This window comes from Camelus ferus, chromosome 4, assembly GCF_009834535.1.
Source record: "Camelus ferus isolate YT-003-E chromosome 4, BCGSAC_Cfer_1.0, whole genome shotgun sequence".
NCBI lineage: Eukaryota > Metazoa > Chordata > Mammalia > Artiodactyla > Camelidae > Camelus > Camelus ferus.
In genome coordinates, this window is record NC_045699.1 from 52,170,709 (window position 1) to 52,189,765 (window position 19,057).

Genomic DNA, 19,057 nt, shown 5'->3' on the forward strand with positions numbered 1-19,057 from the left:
AGTTCCCAACTAACACATTAAACTCCGTAAATTCTATATTTAGTTAACATGGAAATCAGATCATTTTTGCTCCTACATCTATAGTATACTTTTGCATCTTGGTTATGTTACCTGCATAGTGGAGGACTGGGGAAAAAAAAAACTCTAAAAAATAATTAAGTCCAATGTTAAAATACAAGGCAGAAAGATTTACTTTATTCACTCTTTTTTTCCCCCCAGTGTAGCTTCACAAGAAGGTTTACGTTCTTTTCACTCTTGTTTCTTCCTCTTTTAATTTCCTGGGGTATTATCTAAGTCACAGAATCACAGTTTTCCTAGGAAAGGATGTGGGGTACGTAGAAGTCCACCCATTGTGTGTTGCTGGAGCAGAAGAGTGGGAACTACAGGTGGAGGGTTCTGTTTAAGTCAAGAACAGTTTTAAGGTTTGGTTTATTTACCATTTTCTAAACACAGAGAAGGTGAAAACAATGTATGAGAAAGCAGCTTTCATTATACACTGAGTAAATTGGTGGTTTTTAATCCTAGTCGTCGTAATCCCAAAGAAAGGAGACGACCGGACTTGAGCTGGCCGCAGAAAGCCCTGTAAAGGTGAGCAGGGCTGCGCGCCGCCCCAGGCTGGCCGCGGGGACTGGTGGAGCTGCTCCCCTCGGGCCCCTGGGCTTCCTGTCTCCAGACGTATGGGGTGAAGGTGATTGACAGCAACAGGTCAGCAACACATGGGACGCAGGAAGTCCTGCTCCAGGAGTCTGGTGGCCATGGCTCTCCTCAGGCACTCCTGCTCTGAGCAAGCATCTTAGGGTTTGGATGGAACCTCTTCCCCATCTCAGAATGATTTCTCCCTACTCCCACCCCCAATTTTGGAGTGGCGCTGCAGTACTGGCATGGAGCGTGGCTCTTCCTGTGTATTGCTGGGTTCATTTTGATAGAACAAAAGCCAGGAGGACCCCTTTTGACCCAGCTGGAGCTAGTGAACATTAGGGGCACATGATCTTTTCAATATCAGTTTTCTGTAGAGATCATCTCTTAGTATTCTGCGTGGGGATGGGGGACCGCTGAGTTTGCAGTCCACATCCAGAAAGTACCACCTGCATTGCAGCCTGTGAACCGCCGGCCTGTGCAGCCTCAGGCGGAGGGCCTGGCCACCTGCATGCTAACATACTTATCTGAGCTGCAATTTCTTTTTTTCTTAATTAAAAAAAAATTTTTTTAATTGAAGTATAGTCAGTTTGCAATGTTGTGTCAATTTCTGGTGTACAGCATGCTGTTTCAGACGTACATATACTTACATATATTTGTTTTTATATTCTTTTCCCTTATAGGTTAATACAAGATACTGAATATAGTTCCCTGTGCTATGCAGTATAAACTTGTTGTTTATCTATTTTTTATATATAGTAGTTAGTATCTGCAAATCTTAAGCCCCAATTTATTCCTTCCCACCCCCTTCCCTCGCTGGTAACCATAAGTTGTCTATGTCTGTGAGTCTGTTTCTGTTTTGTAAATAAGTTCATTTGTGTCTTTTTTTTTTTTTTTTTAAGATCCCACATATGAGTGATATCATATGGTATTTTTCTTTCTCTTTCTGCGAGCCATGTTTTCTTGTAGGTAAAATAATGGTGCCTACTTCATGGGACCAAATGAGATAACGTGAAAATGCTTTCCCAGTCTAAATTACTACAGAAATCTCAGACATTATTAAAGCAGAGCAGAAGCAAATTCCTTGTCAATTGATGATCATTTGTCACCAGCCAGAGATTGATGAGGATTTTTTAATGGAAAAGGGAAAAAAAAAATTCATGTCTTGCCTTGGAAGCTGAATGAAATCTTTTTACAACATGAACTGTTATTTGGGAGTTTAAAATAATTCAGTGTTTGGAAAGTGGCGTTTAATCTGGAGTCCTGTTGATTTAAATTTATTTGAACTTTGGGGCTCAACTGAACCCACCCACACAAGAAACTCTTCAGCATTTGATGTCCTGATGAGCGAGTGTAATGCATTGAGAAGTCCCAAAGTCAGACATTAGAATGATGATGATGATTAGCATTAATCATTATGTATACATTTTTAATTAATGATAGGTATCATTTATTGTGTGTCTGTTAAATGCTTTATGAACATCATCTCATTTCATTGAATCCACACAATTCTATGAAGCAGGAGCTTCCATAACCAGCTCCCTACTGTTTTCAGAAGGTGGAACATGGACTTTAAGAAAGGTTACTTCCTGTTACTCCCTGGCAGAGTTGAGGTTAGTGTAGAGACGGCCTGACTCCAAAGCTCTGTCTCCTGTTGTCACCCTATCTTCCTAAATCTCAGTTCTCAGATGTGTTATTTTTCCCTTGGAGAGTCTAAAACAGGGAGCTCTCTGAGCTCCAGGAAAGTGCTGTGTTTTAAATATGAAAACCATTCTTAGATTATGACCTCCTGCAGTTTTATTTGGAGTTGCAGTCTTAGCCTCTAAATCTCTTGAAAGAACCAATACTGCCAGCTTACTCTTCCTCACCACTTGTTCAGTTTTCTCAAAATGCTGGAATCTTTTCTGCCATCCGCATTTTATTGAAACCACTCGCGAAGTGACGGCTGCTGGCTGCCTCCAGGGACATCCTCTCTGGGAAGGAGTCGTTCCTTCCTTGTTTACACCTGCTGCCGCCTCCTCTCCTCCCCCGCCCTCTCTGGGATCCTTTGCAATGTGACTTTGGCCCTAGCACGTTAATGAAACGGCTTTTACAAGGGTGGACAGTGACTCCAGACAAACAAGTCCACGGCCTCTGCTCCTGCCTCATCCTTCTTTTTTCGTCCGTGGCATTTAAAACTGCCAACCTTCTTCCAGGGAGATTCTCCTCCCGTGGTTTTGGTCCTACTGTCAGGACCAGCAGGCTCTCCGCTGGCCTCCCCAATACCCTCTCTCTACCCTGTTTTCACTGCTTTTCCTCCAGCTGCCATCACATAGACCCCGCTCTGGTCCTCATTCCTCTCCTCTGCGCGCTCCCGTTCACACACACACGCAGGCAGCTCTTGCCTTTCCGATGGTGCCTCCAGAATCTCCACCTCTGGCCCTAAGCCCTCAGGTTAAGCCCCAGACCGTCCTTCGCACTCGCTCCTCACTTTCTCCGCTTGGAGGTCTCGCTCACCCTCCACCTTAAAGGTTCTAAAATGGAACCCGTGAACTTGCTCCCAGACTTGATACCCAGCTAGAAGCCACAGTCCCCTTGGACCGTCCGTCAGTCCATCAGTGGCCTGCTCAGTCCTGTTGTTTCCATCTCCTTACTTCCTCTCATACCACCCCCCATCTCTTACCTAAGCCGTGGCCCTATCCACACCACCTGCAGACTCCTCCCTCCAGTCTACTCTAAGCAAGGCTATGAGCCATATCATCCCCCTGTTCCAACAGCTCTGCCTGGCCTGTGAACACCAAATCCCCTCTCAGCATTCTCCATGCCCAACGCCCAGCTGCCCCTGCTTTCCTCCACTTCCACAGGTCCAGACCCTACCTGTCCTTCAAAGCCACATGCACATTCCTTCACTTCCAGGATGTCTCCCTAGGGTGCCTGCTGTGAGTCAGCACTCCCGCCTCTGAAACCCCACGGTGCTGTGGCTGACCTCTGGGGCGCACGTGGTCCATTCTGCCAAGTCCATGATAGTGCCAGAGAGGGAGCTCACTGGGGACAGGGTTTTTGTCCTATTCATGTTTACATTCTAAACACCTGGATGTTACAATCTCAACATCACTTTCCAGAGTCGATGTCCTATAAATGTAAAATGAAAGTTGTGTCCTATAGAGAGTCATGACAGTAGCTTAAAGCAGTGAATCAAGATTTGAATTTTCAAAGAAAAAAAAAGGAGGGATGGAGGAGGGTATAGCTGAAGTGGTAGAGCGCATGCTTAGCATGCACGAGGCCCTGGGTTCGATCCCCAGTACCTCCTCTAAGAATAAATAAACCTAATTACCTTACCACCACCACCCCCTACCCCCAGCAAAAAAAAATTTGTGAATTTTCTTTCTGTATCCAGAGCCCCATTGTCTTCTGGCCTCTCTGCTCACAGCAGGTAGAAATGCCCATGGGCCTTTGCACTTTTCTTCAAGCATGCTCTGATTTTAGTGTGTGTTTTAGTCATCTGCTAACCAGAGAGCTCTTGAAACATGAGCTCTGATGGTCTCTGTATCTGTCACGTACCTCCCATGTAGTAGATACAATATTTGTTATGATTAAACAAACCATTTTAGAAAAAGCTAATGAATCCAGAAGAATCTTGAATCACTTTACAAAATAGTATTTGGACCACTGAGCTGAGTCTAAGTGAGCCCAGGAAATATGTCGTAAGTATCCTTGGGTTGACACATGGGTGTTAAAACGAAGGAGCAAAGTACAGTCAGAGAAGCATTTTGGATGCTGCTGAAGACGCTGTGTGTGAAAGACAGACCACAAGATCTTGGCTGACGCTGACACAGTTTTGGTGTTTGCCAGTGTGGGGACACACCACTTGGTTTCCTGGGCTGCTTTGTTATTTCCTGCACTTGAAAGGTTGATAGGGAGCAGAAGAGGTGGCCTACTGAGTTTCCATTTTCCCTTCCCGTAGGTAGGGCCATAATCTATTTCAGATGGAAGTGTCATGCGTGCAGGAGAAACGGTAGGCACTGAGTTTCAAATGAACAGTTCCAGCCTGCTAGTAAAATCCGGAGAGGGGTTCCTCCAGTGGTGTTTTCTACTTAACACCGCCAAACGTGGAGTCATCGGCCGCCGTCGCTGTTCCATCCTCAGGAATGAGCTGCTAGTTGGTTTTTCCGCGCAGTAGGAATGCATTTATGCCAGGCTGCCTTCCCCATCTGAGAGAGAGATGTTCAGGGCTCTGGGTGTAGTTTATAGGCACAGCAAAGGTAAAAATGTAAAGCCTCTGTCTCACCTGGTTCCTGCCTAACACCCTCCAGTGGCTGGCTGCTGGGCCTCTGGAAGATTCCAAACTCAGCGTGGAGAGCTGATGTTTGCTCCACCTTTCTGTGACCCCACCTTCCTCTCCGGGGTCGCTCCTCACCCCTTCATCCTGCCTCTGTCCCGCTCTGCAGCCCCGTCCGCACAGTCCTGCTGTCACACTCCAGGCCTTGCCGGCCCTTCTTCCTGGAACGTCCTTCTCCACCTTCCTTTCACCCAGCTGCCTTGTTACTCCATTCACTGGGCGAATTCTGACTCCTCCTTGAAAACTTGAATCTGCCACCTCCAGAAGTCCTCCCATCTCTCCCTGTCTGGCCGCCGGGCCTCCTTCCTGTGCCTCCACCTCTCTGAGCTCTCTTTAGTGTCAGAGCGCCCATCCCACTGCTGGAGCCGTCTGTCTTTCCATCTCCCGCGGACCATCAGCTTCTTGAAGGCAGAGGCCACCGTGTTATTTCTGAGCCCCCAGAGCATGGCAGATTCCCTAGCATGCGTGGGCCCTCAAATGAGCCATTGAAGTGAGTGAATCTAGTCTTCAGGTGTTGACGTTCATGGTACGTCCCACTGGCCACGACCCTCAAAACACCGAAGCACATGGTCATACGGTGGCAGCGCTGCTTCTTGGCACAGACCCTTACATTTCTTGTGTTGAGTCTTGGGCAGACACTCCGTGCCCAGCTGAGCCAGAAGTTCCCCCCAAAAGCTTAGATGCCCTCACTGCTTATGAAACAAAATCCAAACATCCACACAAGGTAAGAAGTTTGAGATAAAACCCTTCATAGATAGAGGGGAGAGCCAACCCACTGACTGGTACATCGGAGTGTGGATCAGACGGTGAGAAGTGCTGTCGAGAGGGGAAACAAGGTAACGGGGAAGAGGCCAGCGTGCAGTGTCGGGTAGTGGGGTTCGGGAGAGGACCATTGATGATGGGGACGATTACCACTCCCACCAGCTGGATACCCAGGGACCTTGCTCCAAGCTGGAGGGGATGTTGAAAAAACTTGAAAGGAAATAGACCCCCAGAATGGTTGCCAAGAAAGTCTCTGAAGTTTGGGAATTACATTTGCTCTGCTGTGCCTTTTTGTAGCAAATTGATCTGTGACCATCCTGTGCGCATTGTTATCTCACAAAACGGGGGTGAGTTGTTGCATTATTCGGGTGGAGCCCTGCCTTTGAGCTGAATCCAAGCACCCCACGATCAGTCCCCTCCCCATGGCAGCTCTCCTCACCCACAGAGTAAGCCAGCAGGTTGTTGCCAGAAAGGGCAGTGCAGTTGGCCGTGCCCAGAATCGATCAGCCCAGAGCTAGCTGCCGAACACCCACCACGTGCCAGGAGCTGGGATGCCTGTCCGTCACATCTGTTGAGAGCTGTGTAAGAGGTGCCCGTTGCACTCCATCCTGCAGTCCAGTGGAGGCTATGTATAGAAAACACTCCATAAACACTAAAAGGCAAGTTATAATTTAGCCCAAAATATACAATGTAGACTTGAATTGCTGTGGAGCTGAGACCCGGTGCCAGGCACTGTCCTTCACACACTACTCTCCTCTGTTCTCCACGGCGCCCTATGAAGGTGCCAGTGTCACCGTCTCCATGTCATAAAATGAGGAACCAGGGGTCTGTTTAACTGAGAGTCCCCACAGGGCTACGAGGAGGCTCGCGTGCGTGCTCTGGGTAGCTGACAAGTTGTCTGCTTCCCGGGTGCTCCCTTGGTTTCCCTATCTGTAAAATGGGAAGTAACACGTCCCATTTCATAAGGTCGTGGTGAAGATCAGCGAAAGACTTAGTGGAAAAGCCCCTGACGCGCTTGCTAGACCTCTAGCCGCTCAGCCAGTTAAAAAGTGAACTTGGGTCTCACTGATCCCTCTGCTTCTTGGAGGCGGACCCCCTACACCTGAGCCCGGCATCACCAGCGATATTCCTGGGGGTGAGTCTGGAGTGGGTGGGAGAGTGTCTCTCCTGAGAGCAGAACCTACAGCTTTCATGGTGATTCAAAATAGAGCTGAACCCGGAGCCAGGATTTTCTTACACTGCATGGGAACAGGTGAAAAGAAAAGGGGAAGAAAAAAAAGAAAAGGGTAAGAAGCCCACTGGGTGTGCTGGTTCAGAGACTCCCGCTGCTGGGGGACAATTTTAGAATAACTGTGTGCTTTGAAGTGTGGCTGCTCGCTCCTGTTCTCGCTCAGCCATCGCCTTTCTCACCTGATTTCCATATCTTCACGTAGAGCTACGTGTATCTAAATATATATGCTTAGACTCAGATGCGTTCTTTCCTGTCGATTCGCTAAGCTTTGGAGAAATCTCTGCCTCCGTTCCCTGTGCGGGCTCTCCCCGCGCGGTTCGTTGCAGGCTCTACATTGTGACCGACGCCTTGAAGTCAGTGGGTATCTTCCCTCCGGTCAGGGCTTGAGGAGGAAACACAGTGGCCTGGCCCACGGCCCGGGAGCTCTAAATACCATCAGAAGTTGCTAGCAAGCTCTCGACCGTTGAGGCCAAGTCGCTGATACAAAGAGGCTTTTGTCCTCCGCGTTGTTCATTGGATTTCTCAGCGTGGAAAAGACGTCTGTCCGATCTAAACGAGCAGCAGGAGACAATACTTCCTCATCACGCCATTCAAAAGAGTCCCAGGTGAGATATGCATTTGGTATTGTAAGACCTTCCCAATTAACAGCGGCAGATGCCACCCAGAGTTCCCTCCCGAAAAACATTAGAAAGAGGCTCCTTGGGCACACGTTCATTTTGTTTGCCTACAAACTTCCAGCCGGTTTCAAGAAGGGTTTTTGAGAACACACACTTCGAGTTTACAGATACCTCTTTAGTACAGAAGGAGTACCTTCGATGCTTGCGGATGGCCGTGGCAGAAAAAGAACCTCTTTTCAAAACTGGGGCGTGCAGAAGCCCCGGGGCATGTTCCTGTTTCTCCATTGACTGGCGGGGTGACACGAAGCCATCCCTGCATTTCTGAGCTGCCGCAAGTTCTTACACAAAGTGAATGGTCTTTACTTCATATCTGGGATGAGGGTGCATCTGTGATGGAGGAAAATTGGTAAAACACTTTACCCAGTGAGAAGGTAGTTTAAATACATGGTACCTATTACACTTGTGCATTTTTCAAACATCTGTGCATACCAGTGGGTGCAAAAGAGGAAAGAGCTGCACACAAAATCATCTAAAGTGAATCCCAGTTGTCCTGACACGATCTGTTTCTGAGTTCAGACTTATTGCTGATTTAGGCTGAAAACCAGAAATTATGCCTGTGGCTTCTCGGGATGGCCATGCATTGTAAGTTTCATGCCATTCAAATTCTCAGATGTTCCAGAAGCCATTCTCCAGGTAATTAAAAAAGACCCAGGCTTGTTTTGGTAAAAGTGGATCAGTGGTTCAATGGAACGACTCTGTTAATTCAGTGTTCAAAGAGAGAGTGGCATTTGGTTATTTGGATTTTCCTTTGAAATCTGTGTTTTCCAGAGCACTTTTTGAAGTTTGAACTCTTTTTGGTTCTTTAGAACATGTTTATTGAACACCTGTTTTGGGGCCAGGCCCTGAACCAAGTTCTGGGAGGTAATGAACTTTTTAAAAAGTTAAGGATGGGTAGATGGATGATGGATGGATGGATGGATATATTACTTGCAAAGAGATTATTGTCTGGTGGAGGCAAGATAAATTCATCTCCATGCAGCATGTTGAGTACTAGCAGAGGATCCCAAAGGGAGAATTGAACAAGTGTATCTAGAAGGATCAAGCAAGACCCTCATAGTGATGGTAAATTTGAACTGAGTTCAGTTTTGAAAGATGATAAGAGTTTGCCTGGCTGAGAAGCAGAGGAAGGATATTGGAAGAACGTACAAAGAAGCAGTGAAAAAAGAAAGAAAAAGCACACAGAGTGAATGTGAGGAACCTTCCTTGTGGCTGGCAGTGAACGCTGAGTAGGGAGGATGTGGGTGTGGAGTGGAGTGGTTCTGGGATGATGAAGGCGGGCTGGGCACCAACCTGCAGTGTTTGGATGTTTTACTCTCTAAGAAGGGATGGGTGAGTTCCTTGATCATATTTGCTTTCAGTAAAGAAAGGGACCTTAGCACGAGAAGAAACTTGAAAATAGAAAGCCAGTTAAGAAGATTTTGCAGTGGAAGTTGACCAGAGGGCCAGAGCAGAAGCTGCGACAGTGGGACAGTGAGGGGATCACAGACATGAATGTTTCAGGAGGTTGAACCAATATGGCTTTTTTTTGAACTCACTGACTGTAGAGAATGAAAGAGAGAAATGACATAAATCAAGGATTTGTTGTGATTTCATTGACTCGGTGGATGGTGATGCCATTGGGGGAAAATAAGAGAAACAAAGGGGCTTCTCCCTGATTATAGGACCTCGTGAGTTGCAAGTCCAGAAATCTTTGTCTTAGGTCAGACTTGCCTGGATTCCCCCCAAAATAGAAAATGAGAACATGATGCTTCAGGCAAAGTAAGGCTCGTGAGAGACCCTTTCAGTGAACTGAGGGAAATGGGACACTAAATCTCAAAAAGAGAAGGTGGCCCTTTTTTATTTTGCTGTGTTTTTGTCATTTGGAAGACAAACTTTTTGTTTTGGTTTGGTTTTTCCCCCCTGATCATATTTCAAGGTTTTGTTTTCACTCATCAGAATGACAGGAAGTTTTCAGTGTGTGTTTCCTTCAAGTTTGGCCTCAGCCTTATTTTCAGGATTAGGCGTTTGTTTTTCCGTTCACCTCCATGACAACCAAGCCCAGAATTCCTATATATAGTCATCCAGCCTCCATTGTCCAGGGGCCATTGTATCATAATCGTGTGCATCCAGGCCAGGGAACTCTGCTGATGAGAGAAGACAAGGAGGTGCCGGAGTCCTTGGCCTGCAGATTTTCAAGGCAGAATCAAAAGAAGGAAATAAAAGAACGTGGCTGCCTCTTGAGATTTATGTTCCTCTTCAGACACTGACCAGAAGGACTTGAAATGCCTTGTGCCCTAATGCTTAGTTTCTAATACAGTTTTCCTTTGGCCTGACCCAGTGTTCCAGCTAAAGAACCTTTTTGAGGTTTGCCAAAGAAATACTTGGAAAGTCGCGTAGGTGATTTGCAGTCGATGGTGGTCTTCTGGCTGCCAAATTCTGCTCCCTGTTAACAGCACAGAGTGAACAGCAGGTATCTTGGGAAAGAGAGGGAGTTCAATTGAGTTTCAAAGGAATTCAGATAGAACCTAAGACATCTTTAAAATGAAGGAATGCTCTTGAATCTGTGAATCATCTTGACTCTCTGGTCAGTCATCTTGGCTCTGTGGTACATACAGTCTTTGTAACTTAAAACGATAGATAGGTAGGTAGACGGATGGACAGACAAGCAAACGTACAGGATTGAATTTAAGACAGTTGTTCATAAATTCAGGCCAGCAGACTTTTTCTTAAGTACCTGTATGAAGGGACCATGAGTGTCTGGCTATAAAAGCACATAAGATGCTGTTCCCATCAATCTAAAAAGTAAGCCCCACAAGGGAAAGCATCCTTGCTGGTGTTTTTCCACCAACATATCCCAAGTGCTCAGAAGTGCTTGGCACATAGAATCCTTTCAATAAATCTTTTCTGAATTAATATAAAGTGGGGGGGGGGGTCAACATATACATAGATATACTAGAAACTCTTATTTGATATAATCGTGACCTCATTTCTTAGTTCTATATATTTGAAACTTTTTTTTACTGCAGGGAATCCTTTTTTAAGTGCCTTAAGCATTTTATTTTCACTAAAAATGCGTTCGTTCACCAGTATTGTGCTGTAGGCTCGAGCTTCTGGATTTGGGTCTGCGGTCCTTTGGTTGGAGTCCCTCATTTTCTCTCTTGTACAAACCACAATCACCCACAATGTACCACATGCTACTTCCACTTCCAGCTTCTTTTAAGTGATGTAATAATTTAGACATTTGTGGAACAGTCTTAGAGCAAAGTCCTAGATTTTTATGTACCCCTCCATCTTTTATAGTTGGTCCTGCCAAAATGTAATTTGACAAAAATTTTTTTTAGCGACTTAACTTTATCAGATCTTTACAAAGCATTTAATGGAGCTTCATAAAAATGGCAAATTTTATACCATCTTTTACCTTTTTAGGTTAATAGCAATTAAACTGAATAAGCTCAGTAACAAGTATAAATAGAATGGGTACAAAAAAGTTTGAGAGCAAATACAGTTGGTTCTTCTTAGCATTAACTCCACTGCTGGAAGCAGAAATGGGTGGGCGAGAGTGCCCCACACCTCCAGCCCAGACTTTGTTGCCATGGGGTGTTTTAAGGTCAGAGGCATTGATCTGGCCAAATTTGTGGGTGGAGGTTGCTTAAGAGAACTTGAAAGTGTCGGGTGTAATAAGATCAGGATGATAATCATGATGTGTGTGTGTGTGTGTGTGTTGGCAAAGCACAGAGGAGAGCAGGGTTCTGTCTGGTTTGTTGGGGGAAATCTTCAGAGAGTAGGTGACATTTCTGCTGGGTTTTGAAGGATGGGTGGGAGTTCACTAGGCAAGAAGAAGAGGAAGAGCACCAGGGTAGCCCTCGATCAAGGACTCCCAAAGATGAAATACGTAGAATGTGCAAGGAATCGGGAATTGGCTAAAGGTGAGACTGGAAATACAGGCTGAGACCAGACTGCAAATCTTATGTACCAAACTAAGGAATAGACTTTATCCTGGAGCACTGGGGCACAATCATATCATAATGGTGTAAGTTATATATGTTATACGCCGATGACAGGTATGCTGGCCAAACTAGAGTACCAACTCGGAGGCTGTTAAGAGTTGTCTGTATGGAATACGGGGGCCTGGGTGAACAATGGGAAAGGAAGGCGGGGACCTGGAGAGGAGGTTGATTGGAGGTGAGTCATGATGTGTCTCTGGGACATGGTGCCTGGTGAAATGTGCTGCCACAGGAAACGCCTGACAGACTGACGGAGGAATCTCACAGCCTGAGCTTGAACGAAGCGGTGAGCTGTTCCCCAACATCGGGAACACCAAAGGAGACGAGCGGGCAGAGATGGGGTCCATTTGCAGCGTGTTGAGTTTGAGTCCATCAGACATAAAGTTTTTCAGCTTTAGAGGAAGACTCAGATCCTGTCGAAGCTCAGTGATAAGCAGGAGGATTCTGTCTCATCCCACAGATCCTTGGGTCACTATCACCTATGTGGAAATACTTGGACTATTTTTGCCCTTTGCCTAAGTTTATTAGCCATTGTAGGAGAGAAGTTGATGTCATTCCAAAAGCTTCCTGCCTTTTAACTAAAGTACGTCTTTAGCCACTCTCTTGTCATTGTTGGTGTGCTTTTCTCAAATTTTCTAGAAATAATGGGGTATATTTCCAGCATATTTGGGTTCTAGCCTTCAGCCCCCATACTTTGGATATTTTCAATATTTGTTGTTAAATTATCTACAGGTAATATTATATTTCTGATTTCTTACACTACTCACTTTTAGTTGCTAAATCCCCCGCTTTTCTGGAGAAAATGACAATCTATGCATTATTGTGAACTTTCTGTGCTATTTTGGAACTGGAAGATTTCAAATCCTTCCTTACGCAATCTACCACACCCTCTGATGTACATATTTTTCTGCTCAGACTCATCCCCTGATCTTCATTTCTTTTTCCTGTAGGAATTAAGTCACTTTGGTTTTTCATTGTGATAAGAACGCAGTGTTTAATTTCTGTTTATGATGTAAGGTGGCAGGTGGTGAACTGAACATTTAGGCATCTCTGTGTCTGGTGTTGATCTCATTAGTTAACACACAGGCTCGTGCTGATTACGTTTATTAATGGAACTCAATGGTTCCCTGGACATCCTCCATCCACTCTCTCACTTCCACATCATCAGTCACCAAGTACTGCTGGCTTTGTCTTCTCCGCTAGGTCTTTAGAGATAGGCGCCTCTTTAAGACTTTTTTTTTTTTTTTTTTTTTGCAGTGTATCACAATCAGTTTTTTTTAAATTTTCTATTTCTAAAAAAAAATTTTTTTTTTTTTGTGGTGGGGGGGATTAGATTTATTTACTTATTTATTCTTTAATGGAGGTACTGGAGATTGAACCCAGGGCCTTGTGCATGCTAAGCCAGTGCTCTACCACTGGGCTATCCCCGCCCTGTCAGTTATTTTCATGTAGGTCTGACACAGTTGCCGAAGGGCAGGGCCCATGTCCTCCTATCCCAGGACAGGGTCTCCCATTGGCTTAAATGCTCAACAGATGTTTGCTGAATGAATGGAGGTAATTTAACCATTTGCCCCCCTGGCCACCTGCCCAAAATCCTTTTGTCTTTTCTTTTCTCCCCGGACTTACCCTGACCGCAGAGCCTCTCCCCCAAGTCTGCAGGAAAATCTAGCTCAGATATCATTCAGTGGGGTTGCTGGCACCAAGGGACTTTCCACCTTCACTCTCACCCTCTCTGTGGGTGGAGCAGCAGAAAATTGAGACTTGATCCTCCTGGATAGCTCCCTCTCTGGGTCACTCAGCGCAGAAGGGGGCTGCCCTGCACAGCCCCCCCCCCCCCCAGTTTCCTGCCCAGTTGCTTTGAACTCTTCTGCGTGTCTTCCCTAATCTTGCAGTAGTTAAACTCTCCTGTTACTATTCATTTGTTCTCTTCGCCTCTTTTACTCCTTCGGTCCGCGGAGCACGCTTGTTCAGTGTGGAGCAGACCTGTGTTTTCGTAACCACCGGCTACTCTGCTGTCTCCCCTGTGAGATCTGCGCACCCAGAAGGCACCCCTCACACTGGCTTTGACTCCGAGTCCCTGGAGCCTGCACGTGGCCTGGCACTAAGAGGTGCTGACCAAGTGTGTGTAGAATGAGAACGTTCAGGAGGGCTTCATGCCGTCGCGTATCATTGTTCTCCCAGAGTTCACTTATCTGTCGTTTGCTGTAAAATCAGATTTCCTGCGATTGTTTCTGGGCTGGCTAATTTCTGGAGAAAAAAGAAAAAGAAAAAAAAAAAACCTGTGAACTGATGCTTACCTGGCTTTGGCTGGTATCCTGGGGAGGTGGAATGGGAGGCAGAAATTTCCTATTTCTCCAGGAACAGGACTGAATGAGAGGGGTAGGAGGGCTCCTCTGGAACTCCCTCTCCCTGGTGGGAGCCCTGAACTGTCCAAGAGCCACCCGAATGCGCCCATCTCCCATCTGCATTCGCATAGCCTTCCTGTCCCCTGTGACAAACCTTAGCATCTTGTTATTTGCAAGTAACTGATCAAGCGTCTAACTAAAGCCAAGTGGGCGGCACGTATCCCGTTCTCCGTATTTGCAGTGCTTACCTGTGCGGCACGTTTGTGGAATCGTCTCCTGTGTGGTCCCCTTTTTGTTGTTGTTTTTATAAAGCATTTTGAAATTGTGGATATTCTTTTTCTTTCCCAGGAATCTTTGTTGATGATTTTTTCCCCATTCGATCTGAAATGATTATTTTAGTGTTTTCTTCTGTATCCAGTGTAATGGTATTTTCTCTCTGTTATCATTTCTATCGGTTCTGCTGTTACGTTCTCAGCTATTTCAGCCTTTCTGTCACCTTCGCTCTCTCCTCTCTGCTGTGAGTTTATTGCCGATGGAACACTCAGATGTCCTTTTCTTGTTCGTCTGGCTTGCATCACGGGACCCCAGAGGTCAGCCCATTGAGTACAGATGCCTAAAAGACGAGACTCAGATTTTAGAGTCAGACAGATCTCTGTGCAGAGCCCACCTCTGCCTCCTGGCCCACCATTCTCAGCCTCAGCTACCCCGTTGGCAAAATGTGGATGAGCACCGACACCGTACACTGCAGTCGTGAGAATTCATTGCTGCCTGTTCAACAACTTCCAAACCCATGCAGAGAAGTGCTGTGACCATCCGCGCTGAAGTTCTAGGGTGATCCTGCCTTTACAAAATCATTCTCCTATTACACACAATTTACAAACATAGTGATGTATAACTTTATTTCATGGCTGCAGTTATAAATCATAGTTTAATTTCCAAAACTTTGCACAGATACAAAGTCCCAAGTCAGAGAATGACACTCTTTTCTTAGAATACACGTCTCGGGGATGGGTTAGGAATGGATGGACCAACACCCTCTTTGCTGCTGGTTCCATTGTAGGTCCTCTTGGCCACACACATGGTAAGGATGTAACTTGTGTGACCCACCGTCTGGCACCGAGTTTCCCTCTGGAGTCACACCCCTGTGTTTCAGCTGCCGTACATCCCCGTGGCCGCAAGTCGCGCTGTCCAAGCACAGAAGGGTTTGACTTTCCTTACTCTTGAAATGAAAGAAAATAGTCTTAATGATGATTTTTAACTTATGTGACATGTCCTTCACCGCTGACAATCTGTTTGTCTTTCTAACCTGGGCACCAAACCTCCCTCTTCTGCTCGTCTGGCTATGCCTCGTGAGCAAACTGGGATTTTATGTAGCTCAGCAAGTGGGCTTTTTTCGGATCGGTGGAATCATACACACTCACGGCTTTGTCGCTTCAGTGCCCGAGGTGCTAAAATCGTGCATTATTCACAAACTCCACGTGAGAGAGAGGAAGAGTGTGTCTTGGCATCAGAGAGGAAAAGAACACTCAGAAGACCCAAAAAGTCGTAATGCGGGCATTATTACAGATGGATCCTGAGCAATGGGCTTGGCTTATTTTTGTAAGTAGATCGGTCCATCTGATTTGACCCAGGAGAAAAAGGGATTTTGTGACCCAGATTCATACAGCTGTTCTTTGCACACTGCCGTTTCGAGAAGGGCGGTGGGCTTTCCTTTCTTCGGATGTTTTCCCCACGACGTTTTGCATTTTTATTCCTTCCAGTTTCAGATCACATAGACACACTGGTGTTAAAACTTAGACTTTGTGTTTTTGCGATGGATGGACCATAGAGCCTAGAAACAAGAAAAATGTGTTAAGTCAAAGGAGACTCACGTCCCTTGGGGGAGCCATGCATGTGTGAGGTCGGGGGTGGCGGAAGGTAGGGGGACATGTCCCTGGCTTATCATCTGATTGGGAGCCACTTTGCAATTTTGTCATAAGGGATTGAAGCTGTCAGGTGCCTTGTGTCCAAGGTGACGACCAGCATCCGTGCCAACCTTTGCGACTCACTGAGACGAGTGTGGGTCCTGGAGGGAGCTGTGGCTGCTTAGTGAGAAATGGTTGGTTCCTTTGTTTTGGTCTCGGGGTAGGTTTGTGGACCTGACTTTGGCCTCATTGGTCACAGGATTTCTATCCTGCAGAGCTAAGGGCAAACCAGGACCAGCAGTGCCGAGAGGCCAGGGCTGATCAGGGTACCGGCGTGGCCCTGCCAACCCCGTGGCTCAAGTCCCTGTTAACAAGCCAGGCGGGCAGAGCACACTCTATGCTTCATTGTGTGTGTGGTTTTAAGCAGAAACTAGTCTTGAGAGCTTACACAGAAAACATCTCGAACAATCCATGAAATGGTAAACAAACCTGCTATTGAAGGAGAGAATGAGAAGTTGACAGTCGTGTTATTGTGATCCTGAGTGGGTTCATCGGCGAGGGTCGCGGAATAAAGAAAACGGAGATAAAGGGACTCGGGTGAAATGAATTCAGTTGTGTCATTCCTTTCTTCCTTTGTCTTCAGTTTACACCTGGTAATGAACCCATGGGGGCTCAGAGACATTGTTCAAGTTTTCCTTTTGTTTTATTTGTGTGTGTGTGGCAGGTTTGTTTACAATTTCCAAAGGGGTTTTTTCTCAATCCTGAGGAATACGAATTGAGGAGGGGGAGGAGGGAGACAAGAAGGGAAGGGATTTCAGTATTTTGAAGACAGGAGGTGGCCCCACAAGAAAGGAGGCGCTGCTCTGTTTCTGTTTTGCTTTTCAAAGAGGCCGACGGGATGGATGGTACTAGTTTCATCAAATGTGGGTTTTACAGAGCTTCTCCGTGTCCTGCCTGGGGGAATCATGCTTTGGAAAATTAAGTGTCCATCAAATCAAGAGGAGGCTGGTACCGTTTCTGTCCCGTTTTCCCCCCTGCTTTTTGAAAGGCTTAAGAAAAGAGCCCTTTGTTTTCATTTCAAGGAAAGTTACACTGAAATTCATCTGTGTGGGATTCACAGACTCCATTTGTGTCATTCATGGGCAGCCGTAGGTTTTACAGGACGATGTTGGCGAATTCCTAACCTGGACGTTCAGAGCAGCGTGTTGGCAAGAGGTTCAAGATCTTTCTTTTACTTTCTCTCCTCTTTAAAAAAATTTTTTAAGAATTATTATTAAAAGAAGAAACAGATTTTCCCACCCTCCCTGTCTACATCTGATTTCTCCACCACATGCCACCGGAGCTTCTCAGCCTTAAGATTTGTGCCTGTCCCTTCCGAGCTTTTCCTCCAAATTGCAAACTTTCAAATACCTTTCAGGGAAACTTGTTTGGAATTTCATTTTCGTGGGATTTATGAATAAATCTCCATCTTAATGCTGACTAAGCTTTAAACAGCCATTCCTGGAGCACACTCTTGGATTTTTATATTTTAAAATTTAAATCGTTTGACAGTGAAGGCATAAAACATTTTTATATTTGTGAGTGCCATGTGCTTGAGCATTTCTGTTAAAGACTTTTTTTTTTTTTTTTTTTTTTTTTTTTGGTTGGCTTGAATAATTCTGGGCTGCCAAGGAGGAGATACTATTCCATCTTCTACTTCCTCTCTCGTGGAGACGCCTGTGTACATTATGTGGGTTTATTTATCTCACCTACAGGGACGGGTGTTCTGTGGCAGCCTGTTGCCCCGCTGCAGTTTCCTTTAAAAAACAGTTTACTTTCTTCCTTCACTTTGAAACCTTTAACCTCAGAATTTTATTTTTAAATGCTGTGAGCCCTCAAAGTCAGATTAAAAGATGTGACACTTCCTCCCTACCTGCCTTTCCCCAGAGATGTGCCGTAGAATGTGAATGAAGATGAAAGCTGGGATCAGAGCCGACCCCTTTAAAAAAAAAAAAAAAAAACTCAAAACTAATGTCAGGGGTTCTCAGGCGTCAAACCTCCACCGTGTTCTCCGTGTCTGGTGTCATTTTCCCTCCTCTGTCCACAGACTCATCCTACTCCGAGCCTCCAGATGTTCAGCAGCAGTTGAACCACTATCAGTCCGCTGCCCTGGCGAGAAACAACAGCCGTGTTAGCCCCGTGCCTCTTTCTGGGGCTTCAGGGGGCGCTGAGCAGAAAACCGAAGCTGTTCTTCACTGCGAATTCTGTGAATTCTCCTCTGGCTACATCCAGAGCATCCGGCGCCATTACAGGGACAAGCATGGTGGGAAGAAGCTCTTCAAGTGCAAAGACTGCTCCTTTTATACAGGCTTTAAGTAAGTGGCGTGAAGAACAAACAGCCTTGATAAACAAGGTGGCTGCGCCTGCTCCGCCCCTCACCACACCCTTCCCTTACACTCCCCTATCCGTCGCTCAAGGGAGGCCCTGCTCATGGGATGATGCAGTCATAGGGTCCAGTCTTCACCAGCAGAGGCTAGTTTCAGAAAACGGCTTTTGGGGTTTGTGGAAGGGAAGGAGAGCTGTATCAGAACAAATGAGTTTGAAAATCAGAGCAAATGGGCACCAGAGGAGTATGAGATCACAGCAGAGGGTTTCCCTGACCCGGTACATGAAGCAGTGAGTGTTTCCCCTTTAGAGAACTATCCCTCCCTCGCCCCAGCCCCTGCCTTTTACTTTGTCTTTGAAAACAAAACAAAGTCAAAGTCAAGAGAGCACACCCAGCAGTAGTGATGCCCCTGCTACCCTTGTAGAGAATTCTTATTCCTTAAGCCCATACTATTGAAAGACCCAAAGAACCGAGACTTCACACCGGGAGGACTAAACTTGAACACTCATAGAGACGTTGTCCCCCATCTAGAAAGAGATCTGAAGCCACCTTGTCTCCTGTGTGTGACAAAGAATGGAGGGCTTCCTGATTTTTAATCTAAACTCCTGTGATTTAATCTCATCCTGTGAGATACCATTTAGGCTCATGGTTATGAGTGTGGAATGTGGAGCCTGACTGCCTGGGTTTGAATCCCAACTTTGCCACTTCCTTGCTGTGTGACTTTGGACAAGTTACTAAGCCTCTCTGTGTCTCTGGTTCCTCATCTGTAAAATAAAGATGATAATAGTATCTATCTTGTAGGGCTTTTGTGAGGAGTAAATGAACCATAAGTGAAG

At 46.0% G+C, this 19,057-nt stretch overlaps 1 protein-coding gene across 8 annotated transcripts in view; it reads left to right on the forward strand.

The window, feature by feature from the left end:
* Window positions 1-19,057, forward strand: part of ZNF462 (zinc finger protein 462) — a 134,482-nt gene that overhangs the window by 83,139 nt on the left and 32,286 nt on the right. For all 8 annotated transcript variants that reach the window (XR_004319382.1, XM_032478129.1, XM_032478128.1 and 5 more), the window contains one exon: window positions 17,943-18,210. Coding sequence is in view for 7 of the 8 variants with exons in the window: in XM_032478129.1 (XP_032334020.1) it covers window positions 17,943-18,210 (268 nt within the window). In the remaining variant the exon portion in view is untranslated. The remainder of the gene's footprint in view (window positions 1-17,942; window positions 18,211-19,057) is intronic.